Genomic DNA, 17,096 nt, shown 5'->3' with positions numbered 1-17,096 from the left:
ATATCTGTACAAGCCTCAAATGATAGCTGAGTTTGCCAAAGATATAATCAGGGAGGAAAAACTGTCCCAGAAGGTTTCCATAAAAAATCCTGAGAAAAAGTCACATTTTGAGGGAGTACAGGAGGAGGAGGGAGGTGAAGTGCCGCTGCTGGTTTGATGGTGATAAGCACATCAAAAAGAAAGTGGAGTTTGGGAGGGGGTGGTGTGTGGGGGGGTGGTGAGCTTTGAGTGTGACCGTTCAGTCCGGTCAAGACCGCAGAGGGCTGCCAGGGGTCTGACCGCCCTGCAGACGTTACCGGGGAGGGGAGTTAGAGAACAAAACAGCTTTGATGCTGAAAAGATCCAGCTCGAAGAAGGAAAAAAAAAAAATGTCTTTATGTGCTCTCACTTGGGATTGCTGCTTCTGCATAAAAACCCTGTTATAATAAGATCTTGAGATGAAACTTTCACAGACTATTTCCTCCCGGTTTGAAGAGAGATGGAAGATTTTGTGACAACATCAAAAAAAGATAACGCTACGACCCAGGGACTTCCAGGGAGGGCTCTAGGAAAATGTCAAAGCTTTCAGCCAGTGGCAGCAGAGAGAGCGATGACAGTCTGTGTGTCGGTCTAACACTTTGGTTCAGACTGAAAAATCTCAACAACTACAATGGAAATTTTGACATTCATGGTCCCCAGAGGACGATACCTAATGACTTGAAGACTTTTCCTCTGGCACCTCGTGGATTTTAGTGAAATGTCTTGACAAACTGTTGAATTTCCATTAATTTTGGTTCCAGACATTTATATCTCCCTCAGGATTAATTGCAATAATGCTGGTTATCCCTCAACTTTTAATCTGGTGCCAAAATTTTATTTTGTGTAATACTTTGGTTTAAGCCCAAATACCTGCCAAACGAATGATATTCCCATCAGTGTGTTTAGTGCTAATTAGTAAATGTTTGCATGCTAACTCACTGAACTCAGCTGGGAAATATAGTAACATGATAATTGCCCATCATCAGCACTTTACCGCTGATATTGTCATTGTGTCATTAGACTGTCTATAGTCATGGTAACAAGTAACATCAATAAAATATCATGTTGGGACAAACAAGTCTACTGATGCCATTCCTTGGCAGAGACTCAGATAAAGGACAGTCCACAGTTTAATATAATCCCCATCTGTTTGTGGCTCTCTGGGAGGCACTGGATTTAAAAAAAACAAACATTTTTGTACAGAGTTGAAGAACGCAAGTTTGTTTTATCACCATTATGAACACATTCTGCTTATCAAAGACCATTACAAAGAGGACTAATTAAAGTATTATGACGTGAAACATGCAGATTACAGCCGCAATTACAAAATCTACTGGGGCTAAATGTCTGTTCTCCATTAACCTTCTGACAGATTTATCCAGTGATTAGGAATAAAACTCCTCAAATTTCGCTTTGCTTCCGTTGGGTCTGCAACTTTACAAACTTCATAAACAATAAATGATTGAAAATCACACAAAAACAAGCACAAATTAAATTCACAACGGGGAGCAAATAAAAGTAAGTAAGTACAGGCACAACAAACTGCAGTTTTGAGAATGTAAAAGACAGGCCTGTGATGCTTGGGATCTTACCAGGCGCTAAAATATTTACATCTCAGAGGACGGGGTTGAAATGTCTGAGCAGAACAAGCCTTGGGGCACGCCAACCATGTTTGCCAAGCTCTAAGCACTGAGACGCAAGTTTTAAAGCCTGCGAGAGAACGCCTTGGCAAGCTTTACACATCCAGCTCAAGGATTTCTGTGATGGTGCGGTGAGAAAAATGCCTGAGGGTATTAGGTAAAAAAAAAAAAAAAACTAATATGAAAGCAGGCTAATGTAAAGAGGAAAGACTTAAACACCACTACCAAAGGAGTGAACGTGCCACTGAAGCATAAGAGTGCTCACATGAAGTTAAAGAAAAGTCTGAGTTGAGGCTGCTCCTGCGTGATGAGCCGTGACTACTGACACACACAGTAATGACAATAATCCGGCTCTTCTGTTATTAGTTTCAAAAAAGCCCTTTGAAAAAGTAACCACACAGACAAAATAACACAAACACATGCACACAGATATTACACTTTCCCTGCCGTACCTGCACGCTGCCTGTGCTTAGCCCTACAGCCACAACCCACCCCCTGTAGGAGGTCAGCAGTCGTCGGATCCTGCGGCCAACCGTCCTCAGAATCTGACTAGCTGTCAGCCCTGCTGCCTGGCACAGGACACAACACATGCACACAAACACACACACACTCACAATTGCATACTTTCACAAATCATAAAGAAAACACACACACAGTGACTTTCTGTTCTCCCCTGCACATCTGTCCTGCACGTTCACATCAGCGGGACAAAGCTGGTATTTCAGACTGACTGACGATAGGAGCTGTGAGTGAGGCCTGCGCTGACGCTGATGAATTACTGGTCATTTCTCCTCCAGTAAACTGGGTGTAAACAAGCCCAGATGAGGGAAGAGTAAACGAAATGCCTCCCACTGCAGCAGTCAGCGGCACCAGGAGCACCTCCAGCTAGCACCAGGGCTCCCTCTGGTGTCAGCCCAGGGGACTAAAGCCACTTAAAATGTGTCTTAATCTGCTGTTTGATGTAACTGATAAAGTATTTTTAAAAAAAACAAAAAAAATAAATAACAAATGTAATGTTCAATGTGAAATCTCATCTAAGGGAATTATCAACTGATCAAGCTACAAATTCAGATATCTCAAAAAGGATGTGAGTAATTGCACAACTGGTTCTGCAAGTTTTGTAATGCAACAAAACAATGTTGGTTTCCTTTCAACAAAATGGTGAAAGACAGCAGCAAAATGGCAGCGGTTAGAGAGACCATTACTGCTGGGAAAAAGTAATCAGAACGAGGATGAACTTGATGAAGCACAGGTGATTCTTTTGTGCTGACAAACAAACTGAAACACTGTATATAGTCAGAAGTGACCTTATCTGATTGTCAGAGGGTCATCCCAACATATCAGCTGTCTCTGCTGCAGTAACAGGAAGTTGTGCAAAGTCAGAGTTTGTTGTTTGAATATAAATATGTTTTGTTTTTTTTCTACAAATCGCCCTTTTCATTCAACAAAAAGAAGCCTACAGATTTCTGGAATTGATCATTTATAGAAACAGTGACTGTTCACCTGATTTGTTGGAGCAGAAAACACGGCTGCAGAGCTTTGGTGCAGCTTTGTCCACTGGCAGCCAGTTACGTGTCATCAATACTATATCTCTTCTAACTTCTCCTCTGAGGCAGCTCACAGGAAAAGGAGTTGCCTCAGTACAAAGGAAAACCTTGCATAAGAAACACCATCTTTCTGCATCTTGTTGGCACAGTAAGTGTAAGTCAACTGCAAACAGCTTCACGTTTTCAGAACTCAGATCACTAAGCATCTGTGTTCCTTTAAGTTCTTGTGTGCAGTGACGCTTCCCTCTCAAGTCTCTGCGTCCAGGAGACAAGAGGAGAGAGATGAGCTGTAATTAAAACCATTAACCCTGTATTCATTAAGACTGCAGGACCTTTTAATTAATTACAGTTGCTCTCTGCTGTAGGGTGCCGGCCTGGCCACGGCACAGATGTGTCAGGGGACTGTGAGTGAGTAAGTGTTTGTTTTTTAATATGGGACAGGAACTTTCAGAGATGTCCTCTACCATTGCTGCACGCGCATAACATGCAACAGACACGCACATTCGCAAACACACACCTGCCACGAAGCAGAGCACGGACATATTCTCTGCCTGCAAACAACAATTTATCACAGAGACGAAGCACAGTGGAGCACGGAGAGCATGGGGGACTGACAGAACAAAAGGAGGAAGAAAGATAGACAAAACAAAAGGGGGAATTAATGAAAAGAGAAGTACGTGGACAGAGATGTGAGGTATAAAAATATAGAACAGGAGAGAAGAGTGTTGAGAATACAAAAAGAGAAGTGTAGAGAGAGAGAGAGAGAGAGAGAGAGAGAGAGAGAGAGAGAGAGAGAGAGAGAGAGAGAGAGAGAGAGAGAGAGAGAGAGAGAGAGAGAGAGAGAGAGAGAGAGAGAGAGAGAGAGAGAGAGAGAGAGAGAGATGAAAGAGGTGTTTGGGGCTGACCTGATGTACAGCTGACAGGACAGATAAAAACAGTGACAGTGCTAATGTCAGATCTCATGACTCCACATGCCCTCCAGCAACATGGACTGGAGACTTACAACATGCACCTGCTGTCACACACGCACACACGCACACACGCACACAAACATCAAAGTGAGACCTTGATTTTAGAAATGTGGTTATTTGCTTAATTAGGAATTACATTTTATAGCTGTATGGTGGTGCAGTGATGGAAATAAGGATATATATATGTATATGCATTGTAGCTTATACTGTATACATAGTAGCTTTTATTTTCTGAAGTTGCAGGAGGTGTTTGGAAATTAGCAGCAAAGATGTGAGTATTCATGGTCATTCAGGAAGAAACCACAACTTGTCAGATTTAGCTTCCTGTTTTTTCTCTCTTTTTGTTCTGATTAAATAACAAGATTTAACATGTTCATTAATATCTTAAGAAGTGTTGGTAAGGAAATTTAATCTCAGGGCTGTTTCATGTTTAATGGACAGATATGAGGGTGGTATCGCTGTTCTCACCTCACTCTCAAAAGAAAGCGATCAGCATTTTTCCCTCAGTGTCAAACTATTCCTAAGTGCAGATAAGTCCCACTGACGACAGGCTGACTTGTATAATTTTCCTAGTTACTGAAGAGAATCTGAGTCTATTTGACTGTGGAATGAATTAGGACTAAATCTTAAGATTGTTTTCATTATCGATTAATCTCTAGCTTTGTTTAGTCGGTCCTAATTGAACTGTCATGATTTTTCAGAGACCAATGTGTCCAAAAACCCAAAGACATTAAAATCAGAGAAGTATTTTTCCCATTCCAGTCATCAAAATAGTTTCTTTTCTCTTGATTAATGGATTAACTGACTAATCCTTTTAGCACTGGAATGAAGTGTTTAAATGATGTGTTTACTGTGAAAAGAGGAAGCAAGTTTAATCTGTACGTCATCATGTGTTTTCTACCTGTACAGTGCCATCCTCCTGGCCCAGAGCCACTGCGGCGGGCTCCCTACACATGCAGGTACACCGAATCCTGGACGACTTCTCTTCTGACTGGAACAGCACTGATCCCGTCCTGCAATCACGCACCTAACACACACACACGGTTTATGTGACAACCTGATATGGGTGTAGTACAGTCACACTTGTCTCCACTTGATCAGACACTCAGAAACACCCCGGCTTCACATTCCTGCTTCAACTAGCCAGCTACCTTTTATTTATTCATTCAAACCCTCTCCTCTATTTCCCAGTGGCTCACCTGCAGTCTGTTGCAGTTGTCTGCAGCTGCTACAATGATTTCTTCATCACTAAAGAGGACGTCAGAGTCTCTCTTCAGACAGACGGCCGAGGAAGTGTGAACCTTGTTAGTTTCCCATAACTACAAAACAAGAAACAAGGCATGTAAAGTTTGAGTAGAATCTATTGTAAACAACAACATCGCTTTTCATTTTTCTCATGTTATTCTTCTTATATGACGTCTTTGTAACCTGAATTTACAAAGGGAGGAGTTGACCTTGGGTGAGAAAACCTTGGATTCGCTAAATTAGTTCACATAATCACTGATGTTCCTTATATCTGCAGAGACAGACTGGGAATAATGTCTGTGGAAATAAATAATCCTACATATCTAGGGCCTAACAGCTCAAATACACTAGAGCGTCTTGGTAATTTCCCTTTTCTCTTGCAAAGCACACAACAGAACAGGTGCCGCTTTTTCTTTTGGTGGATTACTGGTTTATGATTCAACCCACATTTTCTCCAGATATTAAACGTACTCTGCTGGAATGGGTGAGGTTATATAAACATGGCCATTATGCTCACAGATGACTTCTTGCCACCATAACAATATTGAGAATTTGGAAGAAACAGAAAATCTGTCATCATATGAATGTTCTGTTGTAGCTGTGGCTTTTCATTTTCATTTGCATTATTAAGGCCAGTGTGTTTATTACAGTAACTGTAAAAAGGCCATAAAATCCATCTCAATAGTCTGCAGAGGTTTCATATAATTGTTCTGTAATTGTAACTGACCTTGTTTTCAGGCTGTTTATGGTACATGTTGCTTTGTTTAAAGGAGCAATGAGTCAGGAGAAACCAGTTAACAATTCATGTTTATATAACCACAATTGTAGCAAAAAGAGCCTAAAGCAAGTTAAGTCCACTTTCATAACACACCACACAGTAGCTGTTTATCCTTTATCACAGTATATTGTTGGCGCGCCCATGTTTTCATTCGTACAAAATCAAGTTCAGCTAAAATGTTTTTAGCATTCCTGAGCCCAACAGCTGGCAGGGGGAGTATTATTAGTCAACAAAGTGTTAGTACGGCTTTGAATTTGCTGTCACAAGAGGTAATCAGAATGACACTGACAATATGTGTGCAAGCTCACACACTAATGTAGCCACATCACACACACACACACACACACACACACACACACACACACACACACACACACACACACACACACACACACACACACACACACACACACACACTCACACACACACTTAGTCAGTCTTACCCTGACAGTCTGGTCGTCGGAGCAGGAGAGCAGCTGCGAGCCGTCAGGAGAGAACTGAACACGATGGACCCAACTCAGGTGCCCACTGCAATCAGCCATCTTTTTATTGGCCTCCAGGTCCCACAGCTGGAAGACAGACACACACACACACACACACACACACACTCTCATATAAACTATTATACTCCTATGCACAAGTATAAACTATGAAAAGAAGATTACGAACAAAATGTTTTCAGACTTCCTTAGTCTGATTTAGGTCTTTAAAGGGTCAAAGCAACAGGTCCTCACATTTCTACTGATCATTAGTGGCCACAGTTCAATCACAATTCAGACACATGGCAAACAGTGCAAAGACACTGAGTAAGAACAGGAGAATGTGTTCTACCTCCACAGCGTAGTTTGAGAATGCAATGGCCAGCAGATTACTGGTGGGACAGGCGTGACAGAATTGCACCGTGCTCAGACGATTGGTTCTGATCTCCAGCAACATGTCCGACGTCTCCACATCGAACACCTGAGAAAACAGACAGACAGCACATCAGTTGCTGTCTACTCTGCCTTTGCACTTGCTCATAATGTGTTCAAAAAGCTGTAACCAAGATGTGTACTGAACAGAGCCTTTTACAGTTGGAAAAAAAGCAACTTGGAGATAGTGTATCTAAATGACCTCATGCATATCTTTGGCATTTTTGTGAAGCAATTTATATCTTCTGATACAAATATAATAAGATAAGATCATCAGATAATATCTGGCAACACCAATATCTTGGTAGAGTCCGCATATAAATCCACTTAAAGTATTGTGCAGTTTGTATTGGATTGTGAAAAACAAAAGTATCATCTTGTGCCAGGACATTAAAACCCGCATGAAAACAAGCTCAGACATCTCTGCAGTGTTTGCGCCGTTTCCCAGAAAGCAGACAAATGAAGACGTAGAGGACACAGTCAGGCTGATTACAGGACGAGGCTGACTGAGCTCAGGAGAGGAGGGGCTGCTCGCATTTACAACCAGGACACACACTCTTCAGACTCTGCGGAAGACAAACTGACAAACAGCCCGTCATTCCCGTCTCCTTCAATGAAAATGTCACAGCGAGGACGACATGAACCATGTGGTGCCGGATTTTGATCTCTACAGCGGAGACGAGTGCGACGAGACAGATCCACATCTGTCTTCGCCACCCACAGAACAACCCACGCCACAGCAAACAATATCATGCGTCTCTGCTCATTAAAACATGGATATACCCTCTCTAGCAAACGTTCACATTCCTAAACGCTCACCAAAACAGCGTTCCTGGCAGCACATATGATGCGTTTGCCGTCGGCGGTCCAGGTGCTGCACTTGACAAGGACCTCCTCATCGCTCTCTGTGAACATGCTGCTCACGTTGATTGTCTTCCACTCATTGGCAGACGACACCTGAAACAGCTGCACACAACATAACAACACTCAGAGGTTGGAGCAAGGAGCATCTGTGAACACCTAATGTTTAGAAATAGAGAATATTTTACCCAACTTAAGAACTATTATTTTATTGGTTTCTTATTTATCTATTTATTTTTTGCTTTTCGGCTTATACAACTTTGTAATTGTTTCCCCAAGCACTAAAACTGGGGCAGAGTGTGAATTGTGCTATTGTAGCATACCTGTAATTATTTAAGACATGTTTCTTTATTTTTATGATTTTTAATTTTGAGTAGAAAAGAACTTACTTTGTCATGTAAGGACATAAGTTCTCAAACAAACTATACAAAACAAAACTTAGCATCTGATACTAAAGCTGCTGTTAGTGATGACATTTTCAACCCGTTTTTTTAAACTTCTGTGCTGAAAAGTTTCTTCCATAAATGTCACAAATAACAATAAGTACGGTGCAGTGCATCGAACTCTCATCAATCATGTACGGTTTAAAAGCACATTGCCTCAGAAAAGGACAACTTTACAAGTATCTAGTTTAATGACACTCACCTTAACAGTGCCGTCGTTGGAGGAAGTGGACACATATGTGTCATCAGGGGAGAAACAGCAATGGCTGACTGGCTCAAAGTGGCCAAACATGGTGTTCTGGCAGGTTGGCTTGTTGAGGTTCCACACCTACAGAAACAGAGAAACACAATGAGAAAGAGAGAGTATGGTAAAAAATACAGAAAAAGAGGGAGACGGGCAACACGAAGGAGGGAAGGTAATGACGTAACACAGACTCACACACCTTGACGTTCATGACCTTGTCGTTGGAGCAGGTGGCCAGGAGGACTTTTCGTCTCGTGTTTGTGAACTGACAGTGGTTGACCTGCTCTTCGTGCTCCTCCGCGAACACCCGCAGCAGCATGGCTCGCTCCACATTCCACACCTTTGAGACACAGTTTCAAGAATTTAGGATAAAAAAAAAAAGCAGCTTTAGCATTCATATGCATTTTATTTTCCTGCTTGTTGGAGTAGGGTTAGGGTTTGGGTTATCGTGTTGATTATAACGGACAATTGGACATTAATCTGCTCACCTTTACTTTCCTGTCACTAGAACAGGTTGCTAGGAGACGGTCGTCGGGGGAGAAGGCGCAGCAGAGCACCTCATCGTCATGGGCCTGGATCTCTGTGAGCTTCTCTCCTGAGGTGCTTTTTAAAACCTGAGCACACAGGTACGATCGCAGCAGTTACATGACGATAAACGCATGCAGTAAAAGCACTGAATTACTCAGCAGCAACACAACTTTACTTGAGATGATGACTATACAATGATTAGTGTTTTTTGCTATTAATTTTGTATTATTCTGAGTTGTTACCAGAACCAGATAAATGCTTATCTGCCTTTACTTTTGCAAAGAGCATTCTGACAACAATGCTGCACTTTTTAATAAACAGACTTCTGGTGTTAAAAGTGGATAGCTCTTCATATTTTCCAGTATTTTGTCTCCATGGAAACGATTTGCCCTTCGCAACTTTATACACACACACACGCATATTCACAAACACACTCAGAAAGAAACACTTCTGCTTTGATACCTTGAGCGTCTTACTGGCTCCACAGGTGGCGATCTTGGCTCCATCGTGGGAGAAGCAGGCAGAGTAGATGGGGCCCTGGTGGGGGTGGATCACTAGACGCGACAGACTCTCTACACTGCTCTTATTCCTGTATACAAGAACACACACACATACACACACGAAAGAAAAAACTAAATTTCAATGTTTTATCTCAATATGTATATACTGCAGAAATCGTCTACTTAACTGCGCACACAGTTTGCAGCAAACCAGGTGAATTTCAATGCAGCTGATCCACAGATGCACAACGAGGTCAATGCACAATTTGATTTTAACGTCATTATTTGAACAGTCACACATCAAACACCGTATTTAAATTGTCTGCTTGCTTGCATACAGCCAGTCAAAGTAGAGTTTCCCTGTGCTGGCCCGGTCCCGTGCCTGCTGCAGAGCCTGTCTGTAGACCTCGGAGGTTTGTGGCTGAGACAGAGCGAGCTGCACCACGTCGGGGAAAGGACGCTGCTCCAGCTGGTGGCCGTTCAGAGACAGAAACTCCTGGAACTGACTGCGCACGTCACTGTTCTGGGAGGGCAGAAAAAACAAGCATGCTTCACAGTCCACAGCAGGCAAGGACAGAAATTAGTGACTGTTCTTCACTAAAGGCTCTAATGGCAGAACTTTAATCTTAGAATAATTACTTGATCTCACATAATTTTGTGTAATGATAATGTTTATTCCCATTTCCCTTTTTGCCAATTTAACCTTGAGGATTTACCCTAATCCTCGTCTTTGCTTGTCTAACCTTGTTTTCGAGTTGTTTGCAAAGCCTTTTGTAAACTTTGTCTTAGTAAAATATCATGGAGATCATAATGAAAACTCAGAGGTAAATTTAAGTTGCGTTATCTGAGACCATATAAAAGCTGCTTTTACATAAACACAGGAATAAGTCTTTTCAAAAACGCATTCCATTGTAATTGACTGAAAAAGAAAACTCAAATTTTTAATTCATAAATCCAGTTTTTTACTTATGTTGTATGTAGTCTATAATCCAAGTCTGGTGCCCTCTTTTTTTTATTGGAGTGAAGCAGTCTGTAACTCTCGAACGGTGCTGTGTAAATAAACTCCAAATCAGCAGCTAAAACACACAGTAGCCAAATTTGCTGTTTCACTGTTGGTTTACTTGTTTCATACAGAGTAAAGTTTTGTTATCTGCTCACCTCTTTGTCCAGAATTGGTCCATACTCCACATAGTCATTGATAAGGTGAGCTGGACCCATTATCTGGGCCTTGATGCTGACCCAGTCCAGAGAAAACATGAGGGAGTAGAGCTCCTAGACAGAAAGAAGAAGACCAGAGTGACACTCATGGCGAGCAGTGTAATATTACCGTATTAATTAGAATTATTTTCCAATATGTAAATATATGATAAAATGGAAAATCTAGTAAAAGAAACTGAATTAATGTTCAGTAAGAATGACTGTATGTAATGTAATGACTGCTGTGATGCATTACACCACAAACACAAATCTCTACACATACCTGAAAGAATAACTTTTTATAGCTCATTTTATTTGCTGTGAATTATTGCTAGTTATTCATTTAAATGATAGTTTTGTAAAATGATTGTACAAAATGATGATATTGCTTCAATATGATTTCTCTGAAATTCAAAAGGCTAAAATATTGTAAAGATTTCACACTGTGTATGTGTGTGTGTATGTGTGTGTGTGTGTGTGTGTGTTTGTGTATGTTTGTGTTACCTGGGAAAGGTTGGCTTTAGCCATGTGGTACGTCAAAAATCTGATCCAATAAAGACATTCTTCATCCCCTGAGGTGGGAGGACCGTCTCTGTAGTGCTGCTGATACTGACGCACCACTTTAGTGTGAAGGCTCTGAAATTGATGAAGTATTTATTAACGGCTTGTTAACTGTTAATGTTTAAATAATGACCACTTGCTTGCCAACACCTCTTCCTCTTAACACTTCCTCCTTAATTGACAACTGGACACTTAACAAAACAACTGAAATCCAACAGTTTGAGAACTCACCTCGAGCTGGGTGCGGTTCTGCTCCACCAGGAAGTCCAGCTGGAGGTCATGGAGGTAATACAGGTAGGGTTTATTGTGGTTGTCCACAAAAAGTAGAGACTTGTTGACAAACTCCTCGAGAATGTCCTCCACCTCCTCCGGCTCCAGGTCCCACAGAACAGACAGCATCTGGGAGAAGGAATAACATTGTATTCTGTGTAGTCTTTGAAGTGATGGGAGCCCATTGCCTTATTTTTTCTGTAGAAGAGAATTTTGGGATATTGTCCAAATACTGGAACATAGTGGAGTGTTTTTTTTTCAAGTATCTGTGAAAGGTTAAATCCTTTACAAGTAGCAGAATGAAACATGTTTGGTTTTCTAATCCAAAACCACAGAGAGACGCTTCTGTAGGCATTTGTACAGTTGTAATGCCTCTCACAATATAAAAAAAGAGGAACTAACAGAGTCAAGTCAAACACTCTTGTAGCCAAACCTTTGCAGGGATTTTAATGTCCTTCTCTATCACAGTGAGGTCCCTGTAGAGCTCTCGATGTTCATCAGGCAGGACCTCGATGCTCGCAGCCATGGCCTGGTCCAGGGCGTCGTAGTCATAGGACGACGACTTCCGTATACGCTTGAACTGCTTCTGCTGCAGCTGGCAGAGGTAGTAACGCCAACGGTTGGGTTTCTCTTTGAGCAGAGCCCCGATCAAGGACACCACCAGAGGGGAGCCTGGGATAGAAACATGCACATTTTGTGAGCAAAAGCATAGACCCATAAAACATCAGATGTGAACCTGCGAGACGATGACACAACAACTAAGTTTACATTACTAATATTTTATGTTAAAAGGTTCATTTACATCAGGTTTTTATTTTCTTTTATAATCCTATGAGAAAACTGAAAATATCTTAAATCTATATGTCAAATTGTAAATGTAACCATATCTGTGATTGTGAAACACAATTACAGTTTGCATGAACAGTATGTTTTACATTACAGACCTTTACATTCTCTGACAATGCTGCGAGCTTCCTCAGGCAGTCCTTGGGGTTTAGTTTTAGTGTAAAGAGCGAGGATCTCCAGTCCCTTGTTTTCATCCAGACCACTCTCCACTTCCACCTCATATTTGGCACCTACAAAATAAAAGCACAAGTACATTGCACAGAACAGCCTATTCCAGAGTACAGTCAATCACAGAAGGCTTCATTTATTCAAGTTTGTGTATGTATAGTGGTCAGAGTAAACTATCGGGTACATACCACTAACTGAATCAGTAAGGCTTCTATTTCTGGTGGTCAGAAGTATCCGACAGTGGATATCAAACACCTTCAGCACTGTACTGTCCCAGACGTCATCTAAAATAAGCAGAGATCTGAAAACCAGACAGAAAAAACTTGATTACTACAGCACATAGCAAGTGGAATTAGCAGATAAAGGTCAACACTAATATTTAGCTAACTGAGAAGTACTGCAGGATTATCTGAGCATGGCAACCTTGGGTATCTGCGCAGCATGAGGAAGCGCAGACGCTCCTTGGCTTCATCCAGAGAGTTGGGAGGCCGGTGGAGGCACTGGGAATCCAGGCTCTGCTCCAGGCGGAAACACAATGACTGGATCTTCGCCAGCAGGTCTGGTTTGTCCAGCTGGCCGATGGACAACCAGTGGATGCCTCCAGGAAAGCACTCTGCAGATGGAGGTGTGGGGTTGGGGAGGGAAAAGACAGAGCCAGAGGGGCAAGAAGTGAGACGCTACCAAAACCTGACAACTAAGCAGCCATGTTTGAAACAATAATATCAGTGAGAATGAGGTTCAGTCCAGCATTACTTCAGTAATTACATCTGTGATCTGTGACTGTTTCAAAGTAATGCATGCTGATAGTTAGTGTCAGGCAGCGTCCATCAAAGATGATTCACCTTCGATGACCCCATGGTTTCTGACTGCCTCTGCAGCCAGGACAGATTTGCCAGAGCCAGCCATCCCGAAGACGGTGACCCAGCCAGGGTCCTTCTGCAGCCGATAGAGTTTCTCCCTGACGCGGTTCAAAAGCTCCGGTCGGTTGACAAACACCACAGGCCTCTGTGGTACACCACCTTCACTTAGCACCATCTGGACTATAACACAAACAGGAAGGGGACTGATATTAAGGTAATACATGCATAAATTAACACTTATGTATCTACTCATAAGACAATTTAATTGATGTGTTAACCCAGCATGTCTCAACAAAACAACACATTCTGGCAACCAGCAGTTAATCCACACATCACATTTTTTCTCCAACACTCATAGACTCCCACACACTCACAGCACAACCTCTCAAAACCTCCACTCTCTCCACCCACAACTTCCCCCCTTCCTCACCATGAGGCGTGAAGCCATCAGAGCCGTTATGGTGTGCTTTTTGTGAGATCTGCGGCAGGTCGTCATGAAGCAGATTGGCCAAGTCATCATATGCCTCCTTGACCAGGGCGTTGTAGAAGGAGATGTAGGCACAGTTGTCCTTCCTCAGCAGCAGCTCCAGCAGAGCCACAGCCTGTTCCTTCCTGGTGCGCTGGTTAGAGAGAGAGACAGTAGGGAAGAGATGAGGACATTATAATAGGAATTCTACATGCAGGTATTTTGAGAGTTTCTCAACTGAGCTGGTGGATATTTTCTTGATTTGTTATAACTTGGCTGAGGGATGTTTTAAAAGGGATATGTATGCTTTTAAACTGTATGTAGAACAATGTGGAAAATATCTGAAAACCACCATGTCAGAATAAAAGCATGAAATAAACTGAAAAAACTCATTTGAAAATTACTTAAAAGTTTACTGTAAAGAAATTAAGAGGAATTTTAGCACAGAGGTTGGTTATGGCAACAGTTCACCTCCTACAACAGCCAATACGTATTCTGTTAACGTGTTCCTTCACAGGCCACCAACACTAAATCTGCTGACTCATCATTTAGTTACTCTGGTGAAATGAAAGTTAGTTGATTAAAAAAACAATCTGAGAGCAGCAGGCGAGGGGCAGGTTGGTGAGAGCTCTGTCCAGAACTCGATATCCTACACATAAAATGGCCAGTCATGTCAGAAAACAAAGAGATGGCATGAATCAGTAAATGAAGGGAGGAGGAGTGTGACTCAGTACAGCGAGAAAGTCTGAGAGGAGGAAAGGAGGGAAAGACTGCATTAAAATCTATTAGTTAAATGACAGCAGGTGAACAGAAACTTGTTTCATCGACTGAAAAACTGATTCATTCTTAGATATCTTTCTCTTCATGGTGAAAAAATGAAGCCCCCCCCCCACCACCACCACCTTCAGCAGAGTCTCACCTCAGTCCTGACCCTCTCCTCCTCATCCACACTCATCACACCATCACTGATCATGTGATCCATCAGGTAGGAGGGCTTGATGTCCTGTTCCAGTCTGTGGCGAAAACGCAGCAGACAGCTCCGCGCCCCTTCCTCCATCGCCATCTCTGCACAACACACCAACCATGCAGGGTGCTGCTGCACTACAAATTAATAGAGGAAAATGGGTGAAGTGAGGTAAAAGTAGGTGGATCAGACCTGTGGAGGGAGCAGTGGAATAGAAGTATATTGAAACCCAAAGCGTATTTGGATCCAACCATAGACCTTTGTTGCATGTCACCCCTAAAAATATTTAAAGAAATTATGATTTCCATCATTTGGGGCATCCTGGTGGGCTCAGGGTCTAAAACGTTGATCATGTAGATGATAAATCCCAGGTTCAGGTCTAGACCTTCGATGCATTTCTGTCCCACCTCTGCTGTCTAATCATCTAAACATCTAGTAAAGGTAAAAAAAAAAAAAGTGACTTGTAACAAAGGGTCAAAGCTTAACCATGGAAATAAAGCTGACACAATTAGCTGATAATCGATTAATCATTTGACAGTTCAATTGGGTTCAATTCTGAAAAAGTAATTGCCATATTAGTTGCAGCCCTACACGAAAAAGAAAAAAAAATAAAATAAAAAAAAAATAGACAAAAGTATGTGGACATTTCTGTCTGCTGTAGCTATGTGCTGCAAATACAAAAAAGAAAAACAATAACATGACGATTCAAAAAGCGAAAGAACAGCTGCTTATCAGCTGTTCAGAGGCCTGACGGGGGCGAAACTCTACAAGTTGAACAATTTGCTCTGAGTTAATATATCGTCAGAGTTTAGATTAACCAGTTTAACGTAACCAACCTGGTTAACATAACGTTTATGGATTCATTTCTTCTTAAAATCAACTTCTATAATCAACTAAATGGTGTGAGGAGAGCTACTTTTTGACAGATCTACAGTCCCTGTCACTAAATGTGAAAGTGGATATATGACAGCAGGTGAACAGAAACTTGATATAGATACTGAAATACGGGACTAAACTTTAACCTCTCGTCTTATCAGTCACAAACGTTGCTCTGACACACTTTCCTTATTTCAATACTTGTCTCGACAAGTTCGCTCTCTCTGACCCGCTGAAACATCAAACAAAGAAAGAAACCAGATACTTACAGGAAGTCGCTTGTTGAGGTTTGTGTGGTTGAAAGTTGTAGTCACGTTTTTCAAAGTATCCGAAGAGTAAAACTGCAATTTATTTCCCCGTGTTAACGTTATACTACACACCCAATTTTTGAAAGACGGGGGCTTCCTGGTTCACAACAAAAACAACTACCCCGGTGAGAGGCAGCCAATTGGGTGGCGAGATTTAAACCACATGACCAATGAGGTAATTCATTTCACGAATCTGTAACTGGGCAGACTGATGATCCCTTCACTGTCCTCGTCTATGTGCATTTTCACACATTTAAACGCGTTGGTCTTGTGAGAAAAACAAATAAGAGCTCCATTAAAAAAAATTAGTTGAATACATATAAACGTATTTTTCTAATGGCGGCGGTTCTGTTTTAAAACCAAGTGGCACAGGCGCAGTTTGTACTTCTGAGGCGGAAGAGCAGATCCACATCCTTTCATACATATATATTTTTAAACTTCTTCTGATGATTTTTCCGTATAGCGATGCTTTTCATCTGCTAAATATCACATCTTCACAAATGCTGGTATTACAAAGTGTAATACCAATGCCAAGTGTCTGTTTGTGTAGCGTTGGCAACTGGTAATTTAAAGATTTCCGGACTGTATTTAAAGGTAGCAATGTTGCCTGGTGACAGCAAGAGGTGAGCGCATGTTTAGTCCACAGCACAGTGATGCACTGATAATGCGGATATAAGTAGACATAAACAGATTAACCAAATAATATGACCTTGTAGTCGGACAAGTAGTAAGTAAGTAATAAAAAATAATTATGGGTGTCAGAAAATCTAAATCCAACCACTCTATCTCCACTTAGAGAAGATTTTATTTACCTGGAATTCATAATAATAATAATAATAATAATAATAATAATCAATGTTTTTTCAGGTTGCTGGTCATAACCTCTGTCCCTAT

The 17,096-nt window shown here is 41.6% G+C and overlaps 1 protein-coding gene across 3 annotated transcripts in view; it reads right to left on the bottom strand.

Annotated features, from left to right (window-relative positions):
• The window catches only part of apaf1 (apoptotic peptidase activating factor 1), a 42,648-nt gene extending 26,331 nt beyond the window's left edge, over positions 1-16,317 (bottom strand). The window contains exons 1-22 of one of the 3 annotated variants that reach the window (XM_071502482.1): positions 16,164-16,317; positions 14,974-15,155; positions 14,019-14,208; positions 13,571-13,768; positions 13,152-13,341; positions 12,917-13,029; positions 12,659-12,790; positions 12,148-12,386; positions 11,676-11,843; positions 11,388-11,519; positions 10,845-10,958; positions 10,025-10,209; positions 9,649-9,775; positions 9,147-9,272; positions 8,858-8,998; positions 8,617-8,742; positions 7,930-8,076; positions 7,031-7,159; positions 6,643-6,768; positions 5,376-5,495; positions 5,078-5,203; positions 2,111-2,227 (exon numbers count right to left, since the gene is read on the bottom strand). In XM_071502482.1, coding sequence (XP_071358583.1) covers positions 2,111-2,227; positions 5,078-5,203; positions 5,376-5,495; positions 6,643-6,768; positions 7,031-7,159; positions 7,930-8,076; positions 8,617-8,742; positions 8,858-8,998; positions 9,147-9,272; positions 9,649-9,775; positions 10,025-10,209; positions 10,845-10,958; positions 11,388-11,519; positions 11,676-11,843; positions 12,148-12,386; positions 12,659-12,790; positions 12,917-13,029; positions 13,152-13,341; positions 13,571-13,768; positions 14,019-14,208; positions 14,974-15,117 — 3,090 coding nt within the window. In that variant the 5' untranslated portion in view covers positions 15,118-15,155; positions 16,164-16,317. The remainder of the gene's footprint in view (positions 1-2,110; positions 2,228-5,077; positions 5,204-5,375; positions 5,496-6,642; positions 6,769-7,030; positions 7,160-7,929; positions 8,077-8,616; positions 8,743-8,857; positions 8,999-9,146; positions 9,273-9,648; positions 9,776-10,024; positions 10,210-10,844; positions 10,959-11,387; positions 11,520-11,675; positions 11,844-12,147; positions 12,387-12,658; positions 12,791-12,916; positions 13,030-13,151; positions 13,342-13,570; positions 13,769-14,018; positions 14,209-14,973; positions 15,156-16,163) is intronic. The other 2 variants (XM_071502483.1, XM_071502484.1) reach the window with 2 other exon arrangements.
• Positions 16,318-17,096: the final 779 nt, after the last annotated feature.

The sequence above is a fragment of the Trachinotus anak genome, unplaced genomic scaffold (assembly GCF_046630095.1).
Source record: "Trachinotus anak isolate AG129_WGS33_773 ecotype Australia unplaced genomic scaffold, CSIRO_AGI_Tana_v1 ptg000018l, whole genome shotgun sequence".
Taxonomy (NCBI): Eukaryota; Metazoa; Chordata; class Actinopteri; order Carangiformes; family Carangidae; genus Trachinotus; species Trachinotus anak.
The sequence above is the reverse complement of the archived record's forward strand: the minus strand, read 5'-3'. Positions and strand labels throughout refer to the sequence as shown.